General features: G+C 37.2%; 1 protein-coding gene across 3 annotated transcripts in view; it reads left to right on the top strand.

Moving 5' to 3' along the window:
• LOC109267707 (UDP-glucuronosyltransferase 3A2-like) overlaps positions 1-20,269 on the top strand; it is a 46,242-nt gene that overhangs the window by 3,709 nt on the left and 22,264 nt on the right. For all 3 annotated transcript variants that reach the window (XM_019450651.2, XM_019450652.2, XM_053906923.1), the window contains one exon: positions 5,967-6,068. In XM_019450651.2, coding sequence (XP_019306196.2) covers positions 5,967-6,068 — 102 coding nt within the window. The remainder of the gene's footprint in view (positions 1-5,966; positions 6,069-20,269) is intronic.

Genomic DNA, 20,269 nt, shown 5'->3' with positions numbered 1-20,269 from the left:
ATTTTTGAGAGGCAGAGAGAGACAGAGCACAAGCAGGAGAGGGGCAGAGAGAGAGGGAGACACAGAATCCAAAGCAGGCTCCAGGCTCCAAGCTGTCAGCACAGAGCCCAACGTGGGGCTCAAACCCACAAACCGCGAGATCATGACCTGAGCCGAAGTTGGACGCTCAACTGACTGAGCCACAAAGGAGCCCCTTATCCTTTCTTTTATTAATGTGGTATATCATGTTGATTGATTTGTGAATATTGAACTAGCCCTGCAGCCCAGGAATGAATCACAACTGATCATGGTGAATAATTCTTTTGATGTACTGTTGAATTCAATTAATATCTTGTTGAGATTTTTGCATCCATGTTCATCAGGGATATTGGCATGTAATTCTTGTTTTTAGTGGGGTCTTTGTCTGGGTTTGCAATCAAGGTGAAGCTAGATTCATAGAATGAGTTTGGAAGTTTTCCTTACATTTCTATTTTTTTGGAACAGTTTTAGGAGAATAGGTATTAATTCTTATTTAAATACCTGGTAGAATTCTCCTGGGGGGTCATCTGGCCTAGGACTCTTATTTGTTGGGAGATTTTTGATAATCGATTCAATTTCTTTGCTGGTTATGAGCTTGTTAAATTTTCTGTTTCTTCCTGTTTGTGTTTTGGTAGTCTGTGTCTGGAATTTTGTCCATTTCTTCCAGATTGTCCATTTTGTTGGCATATAATCTTCCATAGTATTCTCTTATAATTGTAATTCTGTGGTGTTGGTTGTGATCACTCCACTTTCATTTGTGATTTTATCTGTTTGGGTCCTTACTCTTTTATTTTTGAGAAGTCTGTCTAGGTAGTTTTCAATTTTGCTTATTCTCTTAAAAAAAACAGCTCTTAGTTTCATTGATCTGGTGTACTGTTTTGTTTTGTTTTTTCTTTTTTGGATCCTAAGTCATTTATTCTGCTCTAGTCTTTATTATTTCCCTTCTTCTGCTGGATTTCGACTTAATTTGCTGCTCCTTTTCTAACTCCTTTAGTTGTAAGGTTTGGTTGTGTATTTGGGACCTTTCTTGCTGCTTGAGATAGACCTGAATTGCAATGTATTTTCCTCTTAGGACTGCCTTTTATGCATCTCAAAGGGTCTGGACAGTCATGTTTTCATTTTCATTTGTTTCCACGTATTTTTAAATTTCTTCTTTAACTTCCTGGTTGACCCACTCATTCTTTAGCAGGATGTTCTTTATCCTCAATGTATTTGAGAGCTTTCCACATTTTTTCTTGTGTTTGATTTCAAGTTTCATAGTGTTATGATCTGAAAATATGCATGGTAAGATCTCAATCTTTTTGTACATGTTGAAGGCTGATTTGTCACCCAATATGTGATCTATTCTGGAGAATGTTCCATATGCACCCAAGAAGAATGTGTATTCTGTTGCTTTAGGATGAAGTGTTCTGAATATATCTGTTAAGTCCATCTGATCCAGTGTGTCATTCAAGACCATTGTTCCCGTGTAGATTTTCTGCTTAACTAATCTATCCATTGTTGTAAGTGGAGTATTAAAGTCTCTTACAATTATGGCATTATTGTCAATAAGTTTACTCATGTTTGTGATTAATTGATTTATATATTTGGGAGTTCAAGTTGGGGGCATAAATGTTTACAATTGTTAGCTTTTCTTGATGGACAGACCCCTTAATTATCATATAATGCCCTCCTTCATCTCTTGTTACAGTCTTTGTTTTAAAGTCTAGTTTGTCTAAGTATGGCTACTCCAGCTTTCTTTTGACATTCCAGTAGCATGATAGATGGTTCTCCATCCCTAACTTTCAATCTGCAGATGTCCTCAGGTCTAAAATGGGTCTCTTGTAGGCAGCATATAGATGGGTCTTGTTTTTTTAATCTATTCTGATACCCTGTGTCATTTGATTGGGGAATTTAGTCCATTTACATTCAGAGTGATTATTGAAAGATATGAATTTAGTGCCATTGTGTTATCTGTAGATAACACAATGTGGTTTTGTGTTTGTGGTGATGTTGTCTGGTCATTTGTAGTCTTTGCTGCTTTCCACTCACAGAGTCCCTCTTAGAATTTCTTGCAGGACTGGTTTAGTGGTCACAAACTCCTTTAGTTTATGTTTGCTTGGAAGCTCTTTATTTCTCCTTTTCTGAATGACAGCTTTGCTGAATAAAGGATTCTTGGCTACATATTTTTCTTATTCATCATATTAAATGTTTCCTGCCATTCCCTTCTGGCCTGCCAAGTTTCAGTGGAAACTTATGTGTCTACCTTTGTAGGTGAAGGACATTTTGTCCCTAGATGCTTTCAGAATTCTCTCTTTATCTTTGTATTTTGCAAGTTTCACTATGATATGTCATGGGGTTGACCTTTTTTTTGTTGATTTTGAAGGGAGTTCTCTGTGCCTCTTGGACTTGGATGCCTGTTTTTTTCCCCCAGATTAGGGAAGTGCTCAGCTATAATTTGTTCAAATAAACCTTCTGCCCCTTTTTGCTCTTCTTTTTCTGGGACTCCTCTGATATGGATATTGTTTTGTTTCATGGAATCACTTAGATCTCTAATTCTCCCCTGTGGTTTAGTACTTTCCTCTCCCTCTTTTTTTCAGGTTTATTATTTTCCATAGTTTTATATTTTATTTCACCTATTCTCTCCTCTGCTTCTTCAATCCTCACTGTCACTATATCTAGTTATTTTGCATCTCCATATTGCATTTTTAAAATTCATCCTGACTAGTTCTTTGGTCTTTGATCTCTGTGTCAAGCATTTCTCTGGTGTCTTCTATGCTTTTCTTCAAGCCTAGCTATCAGTCTTATGACTATTTTTCTAAATTTTGTTCAGATATATTTTTTATATCTCTTTTGAGCAAGTCTCTGGCTGTGATTTCTTCTCAACCTTTCTTATGGGGAGAATTCCTCTGGCTTGTCACTTTGCTTAAGTTTCTCTCATTTGCATTTTTTAAAAGCCTGTCATGTGTCCTGCATCTGAGAGTACTACTATATTAAAAAGGAGTCATACACTATCCAGGGCCTGGCGCTCCAGGAAGTGTTTCTGGTGTATGTTGAAGGCACTCTGCTGTTGCGTTTTGGCTGCTCTATCCCACTGGTCAATCCTTTGCAGAGCTTCTCCTTGCTTCAACTAGGTGTGCTTTGATTTGTTTGTTGAAGTAACCCTAGGAAAAAAAGGATGGGGGAAACCTGATCCCATAAAAAGAGAAAAAGGAAAGTGGAGAACAGAAAACCAAAAAGAATAAAAAAAACCCCAGAAAACTATAAGCCTGATTCCAAAGAAAGAGTAGGAAAAAAATAAAGAAAAAAGTAGAATAAAAGAGAAAAGATGAAACAAAAAGAGAATAAATAAAGTCTGATATACATATACATATACAAATGTATATGTACATCAATATATCTCTCTATATATGTATATCTATCTATATATAGATATAGATATATTGATATACATATACATATACATATGTATGTGTATATATATGTGTGTGTGTGTGTGTGTGTGTGTATATATATATATATATATATATATATATATGTGGTAAGAAATGACAAAAAGAAAATCAGAAACCATGAGCCTGATTCCAAGAGAAAAAAAAGAAAAAAGAAGGGGGAAAGAAAGAGAGGAAAAAAAAAGTTGTCTGTTGGCGCCTGGGGCTGGTGGCTGTGCTGTTCTGGAGGAGAGACTGGCTGCGATGGGTCAGCCAGTCTTGCTCCAGTAAATAAGCAGTTTCCAGGCATGGAGGGGAGGGTTTAGGTGTAATCAGTCCTGCCTCCACTGGGAGCCACTGTGTTGCTCTCCAATGTCCCACTGTGTTGGTGTTGGGGAGAAAATGACATCACTCCAATCTCTCAACCCTGCACCAGGGATCTCAACCCTATCTTTATCAGGCAGCCCTCACAGAATAGAGAATGCAGTCAGCTTGCCCTGCTCCACAGTTCTCCTGCACCTTCTTGGTGCTCAGCTGGATTCAAAATCTGAAGTCTTAAAGGACCCAGCACTGTGCAGCAATGCTCCCCACCTCCAGAGTAAAGCCTCTCCCCACTGCTAATGAAAGGCCTTTGGCTGGCACCTGTAGGGTCTTTTGTCCTTGGGGAGACAAAAACCCTTCATCTCAAAGTACTCTGAGAAGAGAATTATTCTCTCCCAGGGCACCCCAGAGATTGCTACACCACACTATGTACTCTGGGGTGGCTGCTTCCTCCCCAGGAGCATGAGCCAGGGATCCAGCCTGGATAAAGTTGCACACTTCTGAAAACTCTGAGTTTCAATTCCAAGGCTGTTGCAAACAAAGAGTTGGGACACTCAGTACTTCTTGCTCCCAAGTCCATAGTCCAGAGAAGCTTGTTCTTGTCCTAACTCCATGCTGCACTTTCATAATCCCTTTCTCTTTCTCTCCCTTTTGTCTCTCCACAGAAGGGGTTCTCTCTCCTCTATGCTCTGCCACTGTATATCCCTAAATTCACACATATCCACCTCAATCCTGCCAAGCTGTATCCCTCCAAATGTGGAGATCATTTGGCTGCTCTGCAGTTCAATTTCCTGGGTGTTCTAAGTGATCTGACATCAATACAGCTGTGTTTGAGTGGCAAGGCCCTCCTACTTCTCTGCCATCTTAACTCTCCTCTCCCTGCATCCATTTCTTGCATAGGTTAAAGGTAAGCTAGAGCAAGCAGTCTGAGGAGGTAGGGGTTTGTATTTTATGTAATCTGTGTTACCTCAGGAAACACAAACACAAATTAAAAATTAGAGTAATTCCCACAGACACACCATTACTGTAGTCATACATCCCACTCTGCTGACCTAATCACTACAAAGTCGTTATCTTCCAAAGTACCCCTCTTTCCAACGTGGGCCAATTCTATTCTTTTCTTCCTGATTGGGCATTCTCTGCTCTGAGACCCATAGATTCAAGAGAAATGCTCCTTGATGATGCATAGTTTTAGACAATCATTGCAAGATAGAACCAGTACTTCCCCTAGGAGTAAGCTTCTCTTTCCTTAGAATCTCACAATTTTCTTAGGATAGGTGGTGCCTAACTCTGTCATGTGCAGGATCTTACAGTTATGCCCTAATGACCACAGTTATCCTGAATGCCTTAATTTCATGTTCAGAAATTTTCAGGCCTAACTGGAAACTTGGAATCCTGCTAAATATATTTGAATCTCAAGGATTTTGTTTCATTTAAAAAATTTTTTTAATGTTTATTTATTTTTGAGAGAGAGAGAGAGAGAGAGAGAGAGAGAGAGAGAGAGAACAGGGGAGGAGCAGAGAGATAGGGAGACACAGAATCAGATGCAGGCTCCAGGCTCCAGGCTCTGACCTGTCAGCACAGAGCCCGACGCAGGGCTCGAACTCACAAGCTGTGAGATCATGACCTGAGCTGACATCAGACATTTAACCTATTGAGCCACCCAGATGCCCCTTAAGGATTTTGTTTCTAAGTAGTGGATCTACCTCTTTCTGCTTTAATGACTATTTCTTGGACTAATATTCAATATCCCATGTTTCTAATTCCCCCTCTAACATGAATTTACATGGAGAATGATTCCATAAAGAGTGCTGACTGATTATCCAATAGAAACCCTTCCCACTTCATTTACAGCAGTGTGCCTAATTTCCACCAGTACAGTTATTTCTTCAGGACATGGTATCTCCACAAGGCCTGGCTAAAATGAGCATGTCGCTAGGATCAGGAAGTACTTGAGGCCTAAGCAGAGAAGTTCATCACACTGACATGGAGGCCATGAGTCACAAGGAAATTTTTGATGGAGGATTACCACAGGTCAAAATTTGAGAAGCCCTCAGCTGGGGCTTACCTTAAGTGAGACAGTGGGGCTGAAGAAACTCATCTTCCTGTGCTCACCATCAACTTTCTGTCCCCTTACCATGGATTTCCCAACTGCCACATCAATTTCAGAGCCTCTGTTCACATCTTTACAAAAATGAAATTTTGTGTTGTTCCTAGGTGGAAGCCATTATCTACTACTGGACCGTGTATCTGAGATTCTTCAAGATCATGGTCATAATGTCACTATGCTTTTTTACGGAGAAGAGTTTTTAATCCCAGGTATGTTTTTTAGTAATCATTGAATTCTTTTATCCCAGGGAGACAATGTGTTTTGTATAGTACTGTGAAGCACATAATCTTTCTGGATCTAGTTGTATTGACAGAATGGGAAAAACGTGTGTGTGTGTGTGTATGTTTATGATACCTGCTGACTATCATATTAAGTTCTGTAGGTCTGGCCTCCACATGCTGTATCTCCATGTTTTACCCCTTTAGCTAGGTGTCACTTCAACTCAGGCAGGCCTCTGTACATTATTATTTATTGATCAGTTTGATAACTACTACTCTGTGGTATGGTTTTAATTTGTTTGCACAGATGTCTTCAGCCAAATTTATAGGTTCTATTATGTAAGGACAGCTGCTTTTTCTGTTTCATAGGTTACTTTCTAATCCTGTTCTGAGGCCCGAAATTTAAGAAAGCTTTTAAAAGGATGTCTTTTATTCATGTCTTAGGATCAAAATCTATCAGTGAGATGATCCTGTATTCATGAGAAGTTACTGGCTGCCTATGAGTTGTGCATAGTGATGTCACAAGTTCATGAGTCACTGAATGCAAAGAATTTTAGCTAAGATGAAGCTCATCAATCTTGTCAACAATTCTGTTGACAGACAAGGACACAGAGGCCCAGAGAACTGCAAAGATTTGTTCAAGTTCACACAGCAATTTAATAATAGAGTTGGGTGGATCTGGAACTTAAAGCTCTGATTTTCTCATTTGGAATTGCTACAGCTTTAGCTTAAAAAAATCCAAAATTAAGCATTTTTTTATGAAAATCAAGTCTGAGCAAGTATGGAATTCTGAAGATGAACTTAAGATTGTTATTGTGTAATCACCTTTTAGACTGGGTTCTATATTGTTCACTGAATATCTTTTCCATATATGTCCCTTTGTATCTGCCTTAATTGTCAGTCTGATTGTGTATTTGCCTTGACTGCCAACCATGGTAGTTGTAACACATGATCATTTCATTTTGGTGGTTTCTGGGAATGAGGAACTGCTAAAAGCTTTAGACCCTCTACCTCTTTAACAAACAGACCCACACTCAGAACTACCAACAATTCAGGGGACTCATGGATTCCCTTAGTTTTATTCTTGGTTCCAAGTTTTAAGAGTCCAGAGTTTCTTGCAATATTTACCATTTACTGGAAATTCTGGAGGTTTTGAAATGGATTATTTATTTTTCACTACAGCAGTACCTTTGCAGAGGTCTGCAAATAAGGAAACACGTGATTGGATTATTTTTGTTGACCTGATTCAATACTCAGTATTGAAACTTTTGAACGTGTATTAACTACTTGTTTGGATAACTTCCTTATAGAGTTTTTATTTACAACTTTACTAAATAAATGACTTCAGAAATACTGAAGTAGAAACCATTTCTAATGCTTACATGGGGGTTGTTCTGATCAATAACCGAAGTCACAAGTGTAAGATGCCAGCCTACACAGGATTTTCCTTTTCCTAAGTGAGCTTGCTATACCTTTCTATCCACCAGATAGACATTCTCCACATGACAGTTCTTCTTTTTTCTGGGGGGACTGTGCAGTTACATCATTGATTCTGAGGGACTTGCTTGCACTCATGAGAAGTTCTGCCTGGAGGGACATTGCCATGACCAGATAATTCCATCCCTTTCAACCAGTTAGGTTCTGCTTTCTTTGGGTAAGGAGGTAGAAGAACAGGTCAATAGCTAATGCAAGGAAGCTCTGTCTTGGAATTCAGACTTTTGAATGGACTGAAGGTCTTCTCCCTTTATCTATCTAGTAGTGCTCACCTTACCCCTGGGAGCTAAAAAACCCAGGATCTTAGTCTGCTGTTATCAAGGTGGGGTCAGTTTCTTATTTCAAGGGTTTATAGAGTTTAACAAAACACAACCACCTTTCCCTCTGAATTTCAGAACCAACAGAGAGAAAGTTATAGGAGTTAGGTAAAAATGCACCTTCATCTAGTTGATTGGGGAACTTCCTTTAGATCTTCATTAACTCTCAAGGCCCTGAGTAGTGGCTTGAAAATAGGCTCTGTAAACCTCTGAGTATTGTTCTATTTCATTCTTTATTGTGCCTTGGGTAGTTTCCTCACGTTTGAACTGAACTGTTCTTAGGAACACTCCAACCCCAAACTTTCCCTACAGCTGTCTTTTGGTTTTCTGGTATTCTGGCCTGTGAATTCCAGCTGCCATGTCCTTCCCCTAATCTGCTGTGCTGCACTCAGGGAGATGGCCAGGCCAGGTGTGGGTGCCTCCTCCATGAGATGTATCTTGGAAGCTTCCTCCAGCCATCCATGAATGTCCTGTGCTACCTGGTGTCTAACGTCTAAAAAACCATTTTAGCATATATTTGGTCTGGTTTTCTTTAGTTGTTTAAAGGAAGAATTTCCATATGGCCCTATCACTTTCTTGTGGCCACAGACTGAAGTTGCTTATATTCATTATTTAAACCATTCTATTGAAGTAATATTGGCATATAATAAACTGGATATATTTAAAATATATTATTTGATATATTTGTACATGTACCTATGAAATCATCAACATAATCAAGATGACAAATATATTTTTTCCCTCACCAGAAGATTTCTAATGCCCTTTTGCAATCTCCCCTCTGGGGCCTCCCACCTTTCTATTCCCATTGCCAGTCAATCCCTAATATGTCCCTATGTGTTAGATTACATCATGTAGATTTTATATCAGTGGAATCATAATTATCTAGTGTTATATTTTAGTTTATTGTACTCAGCATAAATATTTTTGGATGCATTCATAGTGTGTGTATGAGTAGTTCATTCCATTTTCTTGCTGAATAATGTTCTATGTGTGTACTAACACAATGCGTTTATTTAGTTGCTGTTGCTGGGCATTAGTGTTGTCTCCAGTTCTGAGCTATTGTTAATACACCTGCTGTGTAGATTTGTGTGCATGCCTATGTATGAACAGGTACTGTCTTTTCTCTGAATTAACTGGTAGGAGAGCAGTGACTGAACCATAGGTTAGGTGCTGTTTAAGTTTTTAAGAAATGGCCAAACTGGTTTCCAAAATTGCTGTAACATTCTGCATCTCACCAGAAGTGACTGCAAGCTTCATGTACACCACACCCTTGTCAGTACTTGGTTAGCCTTTTTACTTTTATCCTTCCTTGTGTAGGTATTTAGTTGTATATCATTGCGGTGTTTACATGCATTTCCTTTGTTAGTAATGATGCTAAGCCCTTCTTCATGTGTTTATTTGTCTACTATATATCTTCACTGGTGAAGTGTTTGTTAAATTTCACCCATTTTTACATTGGTTCTTTGTTTTGTTATTATTGAGTCTTCAGTGCTCTTGATATATATTTGGGATATATATATATCTTGGATATATATTTGGGATATATATATGGTAAAATACCAGATATAAGCCCTGCAAATATTTTTTCCCAGTTCGCGACTTTTCATTGTCTCAGGAGTGCTTTTTGTAGAGCACAATTTTTACTTTGATGAAGTGTAATTTTATACTTTTGCTACATGTATTAGTATGAATATGATTTTTTTATTTATTCTGTTAAAATGATGAATGTCAGTAATAGATTTTCAAATGTTAAGTTAAGCTTGTAGTCTGGGATTGAATTCCATTTGGTCAAAATATATTTTATATATAAATACACAGAGAGAGAGAGAGAGAGAGAGAGGGAGAGAGAGAGGCAAGCAGGGGAGAGACACAGAGAGAGGGAGACACAGAATCTGAAGCAGGCTCCAGTGCTGACAGCTCAGAGCCTGACGCACAGCTGGAACTCACAAGCTGTGAGATCATGACCTGAGCCAAAGTCAGACACATAACTGAATGAACCACCCAGGCACCCCTGTATTTTTCTTTTATATATTTTATATTTTGTTTGTTTGAATTTTGGTTTAATATTTATATCTCTGTCCATGAGGATCATCGTTCTGTGATTTTCTTGAGTTTTTTTTTTTTTTTCTTTCTTCAATTGCTATCAGTGAAATTCTTATCTCAGAATGAATTGGGTTGTGTTCCTTTTTCAGTTTTCTGGAAGAGTTTGGGTAAAATTAGTATTGTTTCTTCCTAAATTGTTTCAGCCAATCTGAGAGTCAGCATGTCTCTCCCCACCCCAAAGTTAGGTTTGGGTGTTAAGACATATGGCCTTACATATATACCAAGAGGCTATAAAATGGTTTATTATTAGTATGATGACACTTTTAGGGGAGAGTAAAGCAACTCCCAAGGTGGTCCAAAAGTACATTGAGAGAGCAGGAAAAAGAGGGTGGCTTTGGGCTTTTATGGCGGTCAGCAGTGGGACTGGAATGGGCATTTCCCTTCTTGTTTGACTGATGGCCAGAACATGCCATGTCTCATGTATTTCAATTTGAACATGTTTAAGTAAGTCATTATGGTATTTTATGAGCCTTGCTGCCTAAGACTGATGAGAGAGTTGAAAATATTACTGAATGTCTTGTTTAAAAGACTAACTATATGGTTCAGTTGGTTAAGCATCTGACTTCGGCTCAGGTCATGATCTCATGGTTTGTGAGTTTGAGCCCCTCATTGGGATATTTCCTGTAGGTAAGTATCCTCTGTCACCCTCTCTCTCTGCCCCTTCTCCACTTGTTTTTTTTTTTTCTCTCTCTCTCTCAAAATAAATAAACTTAAAAAAAAAAAAAAAGACCAGCTTTGTGCATTTAGAAAAGTGAATTAGTGCTTTGGTCATGATCAGTAATGTCTGAAAATCTAGAGGATAAGGACAGTCTTCTTTAAGGCTGTGTATTGTGTCTTTAGTGTGTAGAGACACATGTGCAATCTTCTTTTATATTTTGGATATCCATTTCGCAGGAGATTCTGAGTACTTAACCCAAATAAAACAACCGTTCCTCTTTATAGGTTTATTTAGAATGTCTTTTTCTTCTTTGACTTAACTTTGGTAGTTTATATCTTTCCAGGAAGTTGTCCATATAATGTTGTCTAAATTTTTAGCATCTGCAGTTCATAGAATTCATTTATAGTCCTTTTTATTTCTGTGTGGTCATTAGTGGTGTTACTTCTTTCATTTATTTTTTTTTCTTCTAATACTTTATTTAAATTCAGGTTAGTTAACATATAGTGTAGTATTGGTTTTAAGAGCAGAATTTTGTGATTCATCAGTTACATATAACACCCAGTGCTTATCACAAGTGCCTCCTTAATGCCCTTTGCCCATTTAGCTCTCCTCCCACCTCCCCTCCTGCAACCCTCAGTTTGTTCTCCATAGTTACAAGTCTCTTATGGTTTGCCTCTTTGTTTTTATCTTATTTTCATTTTCTTTCCTTCCCTTATGTTCATCTGTTTTGCTTCTTAAATACCACATATGAGTGAAATCATACAGTATTTGTCTTTCTCTGACTGTCTTATTTCACTTAGTGTAATACACTCTAGCTTCATCCATGTCCTTGCAAGTGGTAAGATTTCATTCTGATTGTAGTAATTTGTGTCTTCCTTGTCTGTAAATTTTATTCATTATTTCAACGAATTGGCTCTGGTTCCATTGATTCCTTCTTGTTTTTTCTTATTTCCAAAATTAATAGTTTCTCCCCTAATCTTTATTAATTCTACCTTCTGTTTTATATTTAATACACTTTCTTTCCCAATATCTTATGGTGGCAGAATAGGTTATTGATGTGATAACTTTCTTTGTTAACATAGCTGTAAATTTTCTTCTGAGTACTAATTTTGGTACAACCCATAAGTTTTGGTATGCTGTATTTTCATATTTATTTTTGTCTAAGTATTTTCTGATTTCTGTTGTGATTTCTATTTGACACATTGCTTATATAAAATATGTTGTTTAATTACCATAATTGATAAATTTTCCAGTTTTCCTTCTGTTGTTGATTTCTACCTCCATCCTGTTGTGGTCAGATGTCCTGGGGTAATTATGTTTTAAAATCTGTTGAGACTTATTTGTGACTGAACATATGGTCTCTGCTGGAAAATGTCTCAGGTACCTTTAAGAGGAATGAGTATGCTGTTACTGTTAGGTAGAATGTTCTGTATATGTCTGTTACATCTAGTGGATCAATGTGTGCAAGTCTTGTGTGCAAGTCTTCTATTTCCTTACTGATCTTCTTTCTGGTTTTTTTGTCCATTATTGAGAGTGGAGTATGAAATCTCCAATGATTATTATGGAACTATCTGTTTCTCCCTCCATTCTGCCAGCTTTTGCTTTAGATATTTTGTGGTTTCTCATTAGATGATATGTGTTTATGATAGTTTTATCTTCTTGCTGTAGTGAATCTTTTATTGATATATAATATCTTTCTTTGTCTTGTAATATTTTTTGATTTATGGTCTATTGTGATTGATATTTGCTCATCTGCTTTCTTTGATTATTATTTGTATGGAATATCTTTTTCTGTGTACCTGTATCATTGGACCTAAAGTCTCTTGTAGACAGTTTATAGTTAGATCATGTTTTTCTTTGTGTGTGTGTTTGTAGCCTTTTAATTTTTGTATTTATTTTTAAAAATAATTTCTTCATTTTGGAATGATTTTGTATTTAAATAAAAATTGCAAAGATGGTACAGAAAGTTCCCATACAACTCACATCTTCATCTCCCCATTGTTAATCCCATTTAATTTTTAATTTTTTAATTATTGTTATTATTATTTTAATTTTATTTTTAATTTTTTAAAATTTACATCCAAATTAGTTAGCATATAGTGCAACAGTGATTTCAGGAGTAGATTCCTTAGTGCCCCTTACCCATTTAGCCCATCCCCCTCCCACAAGCCCTCCAGTAACTCTCAGTTTATTCTCCATATTTATGAGTCTCTTGTGTTTTGCCCCCTCCTTGTTTTTATATTATTTTTGTTTCCCTTCCTTTATGTTCATCTGTTTTGTCTCTTAAAGTCCTCATATGAGTGAAGTCATATGATTTTGTCTTTCTCTGACTGACTAATTTCACTTAGCATAATACCCTCTAGTTCCATCCACATAGTTGCAAATGGCAAGATTTCATTCTTTTTGATTGCTGAGAAATACTCCATTGTGTGTGTGTGTGTGTGTGTGTGTGTGTGTGTGTGTATATATATATATATATATATATATATATATATATATATATATAGAAAGAGCCCAAATATCCATCAATGGATATTTGGGTATATATATATATATATATATATATATATATATATATATATATGCGCCACATTTTCTTTATCCATTCATCCATTGATGGATATTTGGGCTCTTTCCATACTTTGACTATTGTTGATAGTGCTGCTATAAACATGGGGATGCATGTGTCCCTTCAAAGCAGCACAACTGTATCCCTTGGATAAATACCTAGTAGTGCAATTGCAGGTCGTAGGGTAGTTCTATTTTTAATTTTTTTAGGACCCTCCATACTGTTTTCCAGAGTGGCTGCACCAGTTTTTATTCCCACCAACAATGCAAAAGAGATCCTCTTTCTCCGCATCTTTGCCAACATCTGTTGTTGTCTGAGTTGTTAATGTTAGCCATTTTGACAGGTGTAAGGTGGTATCTCATTGTGGTTTTGATTTGTATTTCCCTGATGATGAGTGAAGTTGAGCATTTTTTATGTGTTGGATGGCCATCTGGATGTCTTCTTTGAAGAAGTGTCTATTCATGTTCTTTTGCCCATTTCTTCACTGGATTATTTGTTTTCTGGGTGTGGAGTTTGATAAGTTCTTTATAGGTTTTGGATACTAACCCTTTATCTGATATGTCATTTGCAAATATCTTCTCCCATTCTGTCGGTTGCCTTTTAGTTTTGCTGATTGTTTCCTTTGCTGTGCAGAAACTTTTTATTTTGATGAAGTCCCAGTAGTTCATTTTTGCTTTTGTTTCCCTTTCCTCTGGAGATGTGTTGAGTAAGAAGTTGCTGCGGGCAAGATCAAGGAGGTTTTTGTCTGCTTTCTCCTCGAGGGTTTTGATGGCTTCCTGTCTTACATTGAGGTCTTTCATCCATTTTGAGTTTATTTTTGTGTATGGTGTAAGAAAGTGGTCCAGGTTTATTCTTCTGCATGTCGCCATCCAGTTTTCCCAGCACCACTTACTGAAGAGACTGTCTTTATTCCATTAGATATTCTTTTCTGCTTTGTCAGAGATTAGTTGGCCATACATTTGTGGGTCCATTTCTGGGTTCTCTATTCTGTTCCATTGATAGGAGTGTCTGTTTTTGCGCCAGTACCATACAGTCTTGATGATTACAGCTTTGTAGTATAGCTTGGAGTCTGGGATTGTGATGCCTCCTGCTTTGGTTTTCTTTTTCAAGATTGCTTTGGCTACTCAGGGTCTTTTCTGGTTCCATACAAATTTTAGGATTATTTGTTCTAGCTCTGTGAAGAATACTGGTGTTACTTTGATAGGGATTGCATTAAATATGTAGATTGTTTGGGGTAGTGTCAACATTTTAACAATATTTGTTCTTCCTATCCAGGAGCATGGAATCTTTTTCTGTTGTTTTTTTTTTTTTTTTTTTTTTTGTGTGTGTGTGTGTGTGTCTTCTTCAATTTCTTTCAGAAGCTTTGTATAGTTTTCAGTGTATAGATTTTTCACCTCTTGGGTTAGATTTATTCCTAGGTATTTTATGGTTTTTTGTGCAATTGTAAATGGGATCGATTCCTTGATTTCTCTTTCTGTCACTTCATTGTTGGTGTACAGGAATGCAACCGATTTCTGTGTGTTGGTTTTATATCCTGCAACTTTGCTGAATTCATGAGTCAATTCTAGCAGTTTTTTAGTGAAATCTTTTAGGTTTTCCAGATGGAGTATCATGTCATTTGTGAAGAGTGAAAGTTTGACCTCCTCCCGGCCAATTTGGATGCCTTTTATTTCTTTGTGTTGTCTGATTGCAGAGGCTCAGACTTCCAATAGTATGTTGAATAACAGTTGTGAGCGTGGACATCCCTGTCTTGCTCCTGACCTTAGGGGGAAAGGTCTCAGCTTTTCCCCATTGAGGATGACATTAGCATTGAGTCGTTCATATATGGCTTTTATGATCTCGAGGTATGCTCCTTCTATCCCTAATGTCTTGAGGGTTTTTATCAAGAAAGGATGCTGTATTTTGTCAAATATTCTCTGCATCTATTGAGAGGATCATATGGTTCTTGTCCTTTCTTTTATTGATGTGATGAATCACGTTAGTTGTTTTGTGGATATTGAACCAGCCCTGCATCCCAGGTATAAATCCCACTTGCTTGTGGTGAAATTTTTTTTAATGTATTGTTGGATCTGGTTAGCTAATATCTTGTTAAGGATTTTTGCATCCATGTTCATCAGGGAAATTGGTTTATATTTCTCCTTTTTAGTGGGGTCTCTGTCTGGTTTTGGAATCAAGGTAATACTGGCTTCATAAAAAGAGTTTGGAAGTTTTCCTTCCTTTTTTATATTTTGGAGCAGCTTCAAGAGAATAAGTGTTAACTCTTCCTTAAATGTTTGGTAGAATTCCCCTGGAAAGCCACCCAGCCCTGGACTCTTGTTTTTTGGCAGATTTTTGATTACTAATTCGATTTCCTTACTGGTTATGTGTCTGTTCAAATTTTCTATTTCTTTCTGTTTCAGTTTTGGTAGTGTATATGTTTCTAGGAATTTGTCCATTTGTTCCACATTGCCCATTTTATTGGCATATAATTGCTCATAATATTCTCTTATTGTTGTTTTTATTTCTGTTGTGTTGGTTGTGATCTCTCCTCTTTCATTCTTGATTTTATTTGAGTCCTTTCCTTTTTCTTTTTGATCAAACTGGCTGGTGGTTTATCAAGTTTGTTAATTCTTTCAAAGAACCAGCTTCTGGTTTCACTGATCTGTCCTACTGTTTTTTTGGTTTGGATAGCATTAATTTCTGCTCTAATCTTTATTATTTCCTGTCTTCTTCTGGTTTGGGGTTTTATTTGTTGTTCTTTTTCCAGCTCTTTAAGGTATAAGGTTAGTTTGTGTATTTGAGATCTTTCTTCCTTCTTTAGGAAGGCCTGGATTGCTATATACTTTCCTCTTATGACTGCCTTTGCTGCATCCCAGAGGTTTGGGGTTGTGGTGTTATCATTTTAATTGGCTTCCATATACTTTTCAATTTCCTCTTTAACTTCGTGGTTAGCCCATTCATTCTTCAGTAGCATGTTCTTCAGTTTCCAAGTATTTGTGTGTGTGTGTGTGTGTGTGTGTATATATATATATATATATATATATATATATATATATATATATATATGTATTTCCATCTTTTCTCCCCCTCAGTGTGTCCCCCTTAAAATTTCTTGCAGGGTGGTTTAGTGGTCACAAACTCCTTTAATTTTTGTTTGTCTGGGAAAGTTTTTATCTCTCCTTCTATTTTGAATGACAGCCTTGCTGGATAAAGAATTCTTGGCTGCATGTTTCTGATTCAGCACACTGAATATACCCCGCCACTCCTTTCTGGCCTGCCAAGTTTCTGTGGATAGGTCTGCTGCAAACCTGATCTGTCTTCCCTTGTAGGTTAGGGACTTTTTTTTCCCTTGCTGCTTTCATGATTCTCTCCTTGCCTGAGTATTTTGTGAATTTGACTACGATATGCCTTACTGATGGTCGGTTTTTGTTGAATCCAATGGGAGTCCTCTGTGCTTCCTGGATTTTGATGTCTGTGTCTTTCTCCAAGTTAGGAAAGTTTTCTGCTATTATTTGCTCACATAACCCTTCTACCCCTTTTTCTCTCTCTTCCTCCTCTGGGACCCCTATGATTCTGATGTTGTTCCTTTTTAATGAGTCACTGATTTCTCTCATTCTTAAATCGTGCTCTTTTGTCTTAATTTCCCTCTTTTTTCCTGCTTCATTATTCTCTATAAGTTTGTTCTCTGTATCACTGATTCTCTGTTCTGCCTCATCCATCCTTGGTGCTGCTGCATCCATCCGTGTTTGCAGCTCATTTATAGTATTTTTAATTTCATTCTGGCTATTTTTTACTTCTTTTATCTCTGCAGAAAGGGATTCTAATCTATTTTTGAGTCCAGCTAGTTTTCTTATTATCGTGATTCTAAATTCTGGTTCAGACATCTTGCTTGTGTCTGTGTTGGTTAAATCCCTGGCTGTCGTTTCTTTGTGCTCTTTCTTTTGGGGTGAATTCCTTCATTGTGTCATTTTGAAGGGAGAAAAGGAAGTAATGAGGCAGAAAAATTGAAATTAAAAAATTTAATATTAAAGAAATATTAAAATTAAAAAATTGAAAAAACACACACAAAAATCGAATAAATGATATTAGATCCTAGGTGTGTTTGGTCTGGGTGTTGAAAGTGATTTGATAGATTAGAGAAAAAAGGTGGGGGAGAAAAAAAGGAAATCGTTTGAGAAATTGAAAAATTGAATACACTGAAGTAGACTAAAATGAAATGTTGGGAGTCAAATAGAATGAAAAAATTTACATAAAAGTAAAAAATATAGTGAAAAAATTAAAGAAAAATATTTTTAATAAAGATTGAAAATAAAATGAATTTTTTCTCTTTCTGTATTCAAGAGAAAGAAAAGAAATGAATAAGAGAAAAAAGAATAAGAAAAAAGGAAATCGTTTGAAAATTTGATAAAGTGAATACACTGAAGTAGAGTAAAATAAAGTGATGGAAGTAAAATAGAATTTGAAAAAATTTACACAAAAGTAAAAAATATAGTAAAAAAGTTAAACAAAAATGTTTTTAATAAAAATTAAAAATGAATTTTTTCTCTTTCTGTATTCAAGAAAAAGAAAAGAAGTGAAAAAGAGAAAAAAAGGAAAGAAATTGAATAGATGGACGTGCTAACAGACTGAAATAGGACTGAAATTACTTCGTTTTCTGCTAGAAGTCAGACTATGAAGCACTTTATAGTCCACACACTAAGCAGGTGGTGAGACTTGTGTTCTTCAAGACCAAGGTTGGCCCAGTTGGGCGGGGCTTAGTGTAATGGCCTCATTTTCTACTAAATGGCACTGCTTGCCTACTGGGGTGGAGTGTTGTGGCCCCGTAGGTGCATATGCACATGCGTGGGAGCAGTGAAAATGGTGTCACCCCATTACCCAGTCTCTAGTATTGGAATTCTGTTCTCCCCAGTCAGCAATCGTGCACCCATCCTCTGTCTTCAGCTTTGGTCCACTGCCTGCTTCTTTACTGCCCATGACCAAGCCCCAGGCAGTATCTCTCTCCAGAGTTTTATCTCAGATGCAGCTGTTTTCCCTGGCCCCTTACTTGTGAAGGACCTAGGCTTTGACCCATTCCACCCCTCTACAGGAGGGTCTCACCTCACAATGGCCGAATGTCAGCTGCACCCAGGAATACTTGCTGGACCCTGCTGCTGCCTGTGCCCCAAGACTGTGGCCAGGTGCCATCCTGCCTCAGAAAAAGTTCTCGAGATAGCGTAGCAGCAGCATTTCAGGGATTATGGAAAATCACAATGCACATCAGGCACCAGGCTTCACCCTTAACAACCTTGTTCCAGCACCAGCCAATGTGGCCGTTTTCTGGGGTCTGCTGGGACCAGGTGGCCTCAACAGTTTCTACCAAATGTCCTTTTAGCAGTGGAACTGCTTTTCCTCATGTGGCCCAAGAACCTCCTGGACCCCACTCTGTTCCTGGGGATTCGCCCTTCCCACCAGAGCACCGCCAGATATCAAGCTGTGGAGTTGCAGACTTTGTGCTCCCGTTGTTTACAGTCTTAATGGAATTTAAACCCTTTCCTTTCTCCTTTCTCCCTTTTTAGTTTAGTCCCTGGGGTTGTTTCCAATTTTCCACTTTCTCTCCAGCTGCTTTTGGAGAGGGGTGTTTTTCCTGTATTCTCCCCTCCTTCCCAGTCTCCATCCTCTCTCTGCCTGCAAAAGGGGTTCCCTACCTTTTGGGGCTTCTTGCTCTCCAAGTTCAGCTCTTTGTGTCATGTACCTGCTGAATTCTGTGGTTCAGGTTGTGCAGGTTGTTGTGTTAATCTTCCAATCAGTTCTCTAGGTGTGTAAGATGGCTTAGTGTTGGTCTGGCTGTATTTCATAGATGAGAGACCCACAAAAATCTTCCATGTTGTTCCATCATCTTGGCTCCTCTATTATTTTTATTGAAGTATAGTTGATACACAATGTGACACTAGTTTCAGATGTCTGACATAGTGATTTGCCAACTGCATATGTATATGTTATGCTATGCTCACCGCACGTGTAGCTACCATCTGTCACCAAACAATGCTATTACAATTGGATCATGTGTTTTTACCCAAAGTCTGTCTTTTGATATGGAAGTTTCATGCATGTCCATTTGAAGTACTTACTGATGAGGAGAGACTTCTGTCATTTTTCTATTTGTTTTCTATATGCCTTGCAGCTTTTTTGTTCCTCACTTTCTGTATTACTGTTTCTTTTGTGTTTAGTTGAGTCTTTGTTGTGAAAATTTTAAATCCCTTTGTCATTTCCTTTTGTGTATATTCTATAGCTATTTTTTGTGTGTGTTATCTTGGGGATTTCATTTAACCTGCTAAATCTGTGTCACTCATTATAATTTATAGAAGTTCAAGTTTGATAACATTCAAAAATTCTGCTCCTGTAATGTGTTGTTCATGGTCACCCTCTTGGGTTGTTGACATCACAAAAATATCTTTTTGTACATCGTGTGCCCCCAGTCATAAACTTTCATTAATTTAAATGAATTAGTACATTAAATTATATAGAAAACTTGTTTGGCATTACAAAGTTTAAGTAATACTTGTTTTTAAACCAATGATTTGTTTTAAAAAACGGACTTGTTTCTTTAATCATGTAGAAACCAAAAGTAGTTAGAAACTGTTGCTATAATACTAAGTTTATATTTTTCTATGCAGTTACCTTTATTAAAATATATATTTTTTCATTCACCTTTGAATTAGTATCTGGTGTCCTTTTGTTTTTTCCCTGGAGGACTCCCTTGAGCATTTCTCTCAGTGTGGGGCTAGTGGTAGCAAGTTTCCTTAGGTTTTGTTTATTTGGGAATGTTTTGATTTTCCTCTCACCTTTGAGGGACAGTGTTGCCAGATACAGAATTTTTTTTTGGCCATTCTTTTATTTTACCACTTTGAATGTATTGGCCTGCTGACTTCTGGTCTCTAAAGTTTCTGATTAGAAATCTATTGATAATCTCATTGACAATCACTTGTATGTGATGAGTCACTTTTCTCTTGCTGCTTTTAATATTCTCTTTTTATCTTTCTAAATTTGATTATAATGAGTCTCGACTATGTGTCTGAGCTCATTTTTCTTG

The sequence above is a fragment of the Panthera pardus genome, unplaced genomic scaffold (genome assembly GCF_024362965.1).
Source record: "Panthera pardus isolate Hobbes unplaced genomic scaffold, ASM2436296v1 HiC_scaffold_2, whole genome shotgun sequence".
NCBI classification, from domain to species: Eukaryota; Metazoa; Chordata; class Mammalia; order Carnivora; family Felidae; genus Panthera; species Panthera pardus.
Note: the sequence above shows the minus strand (reverse complement) of the source record. Positions and strands in the feature narration are given on the sequence as shown.